Genomic DNA, 6,000 nt, shown 5'->3' with positions numbered 1-6,000 from the left:
TACGCCTTTCAATTCAATTTATTTCAGTCCAATTCAACTCAATGCAATTCAACTTAATTCATGTCAGCATAATGAAAGGGCCCTGGGGAGCCTATTATGAGTACCAGCACACAGAAGCCAGGGCTCAGAGGCGGAGGAAGGACCCCACTCACAGAAAAGGCCTGCTCACTTGCCATCACGGGGAGCATTATTCAGCTCTTCCTTCTCCCGAGGCCCTGCGAGTGCCACGGTTGCCCAACTCCTTCTGAGGCCCCTCTCGGCCCAGCTCATCTCGGAACATGTCCCTAAGATGAACCTGGAAGCTGCTAAGGTGTGTGTTGCAACCAAGTCCCTTCACCCAGAGCCGCCTGTCTCCTGACCTTTGCCACCATCTACGTAATGGGGTAAGAGCAAGCTGAACGGAATGAATCTACTGCTTGGGGCATACAGTTCACTCGGTCCTCGCTGTTGGCGGGTCCCCACATCCCCATCCTACCTGCTGGCAGGGGAGGCCTGATGGACTAGGACACGTCCACCCAGAAACAACGCACGACAGCTGTTACTCAAAAGCCACAAAGCCCTGGTCGCACAGCCATTCCCAGCGGTGGCTTTTCCGCGGGAGCCAGGGGAGGATCCAGCTGAGGGGGCTGGTGCTGTCCTAGGTTTCACAAATAGCAAAACGGTGCAGAGAGGATGGCCGGTCTCCAGGAACCGCACGTCCGGGGGGGTGGGGTTTCCTTGCAGCAGGCTTGGGGGGAGCCGTAGCCCCAGCCCCTGGAGACCATGAGATGGCAGAAGCTTCGGGAGAGGTCTGATGACAACATCAGTGCGTCTCCCTCCTCCTGCGTCTGAAACAACAAAGGGAGAGAGTGACCTCCTGAGAGGCTTCGGGACAGCCCTTGAATCACTTCCCGACCCGGGGTGCGGTGCGTGGCTGGTGTGGCTGGACAGAGGCCACGGGGCTGTGGGCCCCCCTGCCCACCAAAGATGCTTCGTGCTGCTCTTTCGGGTCCAAATATTTCACATGAGAAAAGACCCAGAGAATCTCCCCCACCCTGGCCCTCCCACACGCCAAGAAGAAGCAAATGGGAAAACCTTAAACTGGGTTTCGAAGTTTCTAAAATCGGTCCATCCTGTGACTCCCCAAGGGAAGGATAAACACGGTGCCTCTTTATTGCACTTTAGTCAAGACTTTCATGCTTTCAGCAAGAACCCGGCATAAAAAGAAATAAAAAAAAAAAAACTTAGCCATGCTCCACGAGTAAAGCAGAAAAAGCCACAAAGCCTGATCCGGAGAGAGCTGGGTGGGGGTTTGCTTTGTGACTGAACCTGCTCAAGGATAGTCTCACGCACTCTTTCATTCACTCAGCATTATGTATGAAGCACCTACTACGTGCAAGGCCCTGAACTGGGAGTGGGGGCTGCCCTGGCGAACAAGATGTGGTCCCTGCTCTCACAGAGCTTGCAGCAGAGTGGGGGACACAGGAACACAACCACCAGGATTAGATCGAGTCGCTGAGAATGGCGTGATAGGAACAGTGCCCCCAGACCTGTGGGTGCCTGGAAGAGGGGTGCGGGAGGCTAAGAAAGCTTCCTTTGAAGAGGTGACGTGAAAACCGAGGTTGACAAACTAAATGAGACCCCCACGTCTCCCAGGTCATCAGTATCAACAACGGTTAATGACAAAACAGCAGAAGCAGGTGCCTCTTGGCTCACGGCACTGAGCAGGGCTCCTCATCACTTCTGTGCTGTTCCTGCCAGAAAGGCGTAATATGAATCTGAGGGCAAGGAAATAGCACATGAGCTCTAGCTGGGGGACACTCTGCAAAGCAACCTGCCTGACTCCTTAAACATGCTTTTTTCAGTCCTGAGACACTGAGGGAGTGTTTCAGGTTAAAAGAAACTAAGGAGACCTGACAACTAAATGTAACGGGTGATCCTAGACTGGCTCCTGGACCAGAAAAAAAATGCAGCCGTGATGACCATCACTGAGACAATTAGTGAAACCCGACCACAGCCTGTGGATTAGAAAACCTCGCATCAGTGTTAAACTCCCGGACTCCGACCACTGTAATTTGGTTATATAAGAGAGTGCGTTTGTCTTTCGGACATAAACACGGGTGTGTTCAGGGGCAAAGGGGAATCATGTCTGCAGTTCATCCTCAAATAGGTCAGCGTGTACGTGTATGTGTATATGTGGCAAAATGTTAACGAGTAATGATCAGCATGAGGGTTAAGAGTAGAGGGAATTTGGGCTATGTTGCAACTTTTCTGGAAGTTTGAAACTGTATCAGAATGAAAGGTTACCCGCAAGCGAGGTGCTCGGCCAGCAGATAGGGGCAGAGTGTCAGGGTCCTCCATCTAGGGAGAGGGCTGGACGGTGGCAACAGGGTGCTGTGCGCAGAGGACAGGCAGCTCAGCGGGGGAACGGTTTCAACGTGGGGACTAGTGAGACATCAGCTCCGAGGTCCGGGGGAGGCAAACGGTGGAGGATTTGGTCTTCGTCCTGCAGGCTGTGGGGAGACGCCGCAAGGTTTTAAGCAGGGGAGAGCGACAGGATCGGGAAGCCAATCTGTGATGAGCACAGGGCAGCGTGTGGGTGGTGGTGGGTTTGAAGGGGACCGGGCTGGCAGTGGGACGTGGGGTCTGAGCTGCCCCAGCAATGACAGGTGACAGCCAGCACCACGCCCCGGTGGGCCAGCTGTACTTGTCAAATGCAGGAAGTGAGCTGAGCAGAGACTGGTAAGAGGTAGGAAGGAGGGGGACCTGTAAAACGGGGGTTTCCCGTGGCAGTGACCGCACCAACGGAGGCAGGAAACACTGAAGGAGTGACCTAGGGAGAAAAGTGACCAATTCCCAGATTGAGTTTGAGGTGGCTTTGGGACATCAGTGTTTGGGAGGATGGGTCTGACAGCCCCGGGAGGGGTCCCGGTGCCTTGGGCCAGGGCTCCTGGAGTCACACTGTCTGGGTCCAGATCCTGGATGGCCTTACTATCTCTAAAGCAGGGTAATGACAGTGGGCAATCTGCCTTATCGCTCGAGGCCTCCGTTTCCTTGGCTGTACCACGATGGTATTAGAGCCTTTCTCATAGGGCGGGGGGCCCTGGCCATTAAATGAGTGAACACAAGTAAAATGCTTAGAAGAGTCTCTGGATCACAGGAAGTGCTCAAAGGGTCAGCCGCCACCACTGCCTTTAGCTGGCCTCTGGGGCATCCCAGAAGAGGGCAGGAACAATAGGAAAAGGCAAGCAAAGCAGCCCCATTCCTGTACAAGCAGAAGGAGGGTCCCCAGAGCCCAGCAACCCAACCCATCCCCGTCTGTGGTGCAGGTGCTGCCCTGCCCTTCGGCTAGTTAGGGGCTCCCCGGGGGCCAGCAGAGAAGATGGGCTCCTTCCTTTGCACCAGGTAGTGCTTCGGGTGGGACGCCAGGCTCTCCTGGGGGCACACTGTAGCATGTGGGAGCACTGGGTATGCTTATTAAAATGCAGATTACTGGGCCCCAGCCCAGAACTCAAGTCAGAAGCTCTGGGGACGGTGCCCTGAACACTGTGCTTTAAGCAAGCCTCCTCCATCCAATCTTATGGGCAACTGCATTCATGAATGCTGCCTGAGAGCAAATAACTGCTGCAGTAATGCATTTTGCAGGGAGGGAACAAATGGCAATTATTTCCAACGTTAGTTGCAAATAATTATTTTGGACCCTTAAATTACACTACTCAATACAGTATGTATGACTAAGTGGCTAGGTGTTTTCCATCATCTTAATAGTGTTCCCTTGGAAAAAAAAAAATAATGGGAATATTTTAGAAAGAAAAATCCATGTAGGCTGAGGTGGTTATTATTACTTTTTACTTTAGCCTACAAAGTAAGAGTGATAGGTCTCTTCAAATATATGAAGGACTGTCATGAGAGAAAGCAAGCAGATTTTTTCTAAGATGATCTGGAGAAAACTGGGACACAGACCACAAGGAGGCAATTTGTGTTCAAGAAAGAATTGTCTAATAGGGGAGCTGTCCAAGGATGGGAATGGGTGCCTGGCCCAGTGGAGGTGTCCATACAGGGGGTCACAGAAGAGAGTCTTGGACTGGACAAAAGCTAGACCAGATAACTCATAAGATTCTTTCTAACTGTAATAACATATGAGGCTCTGTTAAGTACAGAAAATAGGAAGAGCACCACGCTTTAGAATTTCACAGGATGGTTTTGTAGCTGCTGACACACAAAAATTACTTATGAGGAAAAGAAACCTACTTCTTACTGGTGAAAATTAGGTTACTCTGGACCAGGCTTTGAGATAAGCTTTCTTTACATGCAGTTATTTTAATAAGTTCAATGCAACACTTGACATATAGTGAGGGCTTTATAAATATTCACTGAATATTAGTGACTAATAACTCCAGTTACTATTCCCATTTTACAGAAGAAACAGGCTGAGACCAGTTAAGTGGCAAGTCTAAGGTTATCCAGCCACTAAGTGGGTGAGCCTTGAGTCAAGCAAAATCTAGTTTCAATAGCTATTAACCATCACACTGCACTCATGTCCAACAAGTGAAAATATTTGGTTAGTTCATCTGAAGTAAACGTGTGTGTGTGTGTGTGTGTGTACATGATGGAGGCAAAGCAGAGGGGTGGTTGGCTCTTGGAAGGTTAAGATTAATCTAGAGAACACATTCTGGGTGTGGTTGGCTGGAGGGGTGTCTTTTACAGCATTCACCTTTCTACTGATGTGATCCTTCAAATAACTTAAAAATCCAAATCATTTCATTGACATCTTAGCAAAAGCACCATTTCTCACTTTGATGTTTAGTTTTGGGGGTTAGTTGTGGGGAGCAGAGGCATGCATAGGCTGGTTGGGCTGCATTGGTTGAAACCGTAGTTTGCTTTAGGAGAGAAAAATTCCTAACACAGACTTGTCTTCCCAATCCTTCACCTTTCTAGCAATGTTAAGGGGTAGCCCTGGGAGTCAACACTTCACTGTTGTACCAACTGCTGGCAGCAGAGGGCAGCAAAACACACCCACGCAGACAGGTATCAAGGTAACCTGGGAATAACAGGATTCTAAAAGAAGAGTACTACTGATTTAAAATTATGAAACCCAAGGGCATCTGGGTGGCCCAGTTGGTTGAGCATCCGACTCTTGATTTCAGCTCAGGTTACAATCTCACGGTTTGTGGAATTGAGCCCCGAGTTGGGCTTTGCACATTGACTGTGTGGAGCCTGCTTGGGATTCTCTCGCTTGCCCTCTGGCCCTCCCCCGTTCATTCTCTCTCTCCCTCTCCCTCTCTCAAAAAAAAACTTAAAAAATAATAAATTATGAAACCCAAAACACACAATTATTCCTATTACAAATTTAGTAATTAAAAAAATGTATCTATATCTATCTTAACACAGCTAGTCTCTTGACTTGAAACACTACCTGAAGGGGGCTTACACTGCTCGTATTCTTTGGTCTCTTTCCTTACGGTGATCCTATAATGGCTAGTGGGCAGCCTCTGTGCACCTATGATAGCTACTTAGCTGTCTCAACTTGGTATAATTTACTAAGTTTGTCATTATGCATTTAACAACAAAAAAAACACATTTAAGGTTACAATTCAGTCACAATTTGGGAACTGACTTCATTTTGAAGCCACAGCTTCCCTATTTTTTCACTTCCTTTTTTCTAGAACTCACCTACAGGATTTCGTATCAACCACACTTTAGCAACTCTTGGGCACTTGCTTGCCAGTTTCCTTTTTTTGTTTTGGTAAACGCTTCCTTGCGGGGCTGAAATGTACAACGAAGAGGCCGTTTCAGCCTCTTATTCTCTAGAATCCTCCAGGGTACAGTCGTCTGCCATGTGAGCCTGGAAGTCTGGTGCGTATGTGCACAGAGGGAAGCCAAGACTTGGGCATGTGTGAATCCAAAGCACAGCAATTCAACCTATTTTCTGCTGAGTTTCCAGTGAATGGTGACCAGACTCCCACCTGGAAAACTTCCATATCATGAGGGAGATCCTGTGAAGGTTCTGGACACAGACAC

General features: G+C 49.1%; 1 protein-coding gene across 2 annotated transcripts in view; it reads right to left on the bottom strand.

Moving 5' to 3' along the window:
- Window positions 1–6,000, bottom strand: part of SSR1 (signal sequence receptor subunit 1) — a 40,648-nt gene continuing 34,648 nt past the window's right edge. For both annotated transcript variants that reach the window (XM_045497481.1, XM_045497482.1), the window contains one exon: window positions 1–827. In XM_045497481.1, coding sequence (XP_045353437.1) covers window positions 803–827 — 25 coding nt within the window. In that variant the 3' untranslated portion in view covers window positions 1–802. The remainder of the gene's footprint in view (window positions 828–6,000) is intronic.

Source organism: Leopardus geoffroyi, chromosome B2, assembly GCF_018350155.1.
Source record: "Leopardus geoffroyi isolate Oge1 chromosome B2, O.geoffroyi_Oge1_pat1.0, whole genome shotgun sequence".
In the NCBI taxonomy this organism is placed as follows: domain Eukaryota; kingdom Metazoa; phylum Chordata; class Mammalia; order Carnivora; family Felidae; genus Leopardus; species Leopardus geoffroyi.
This window is presented reverse-complemented; position numbering and strand designations above follow the sequence as displayed.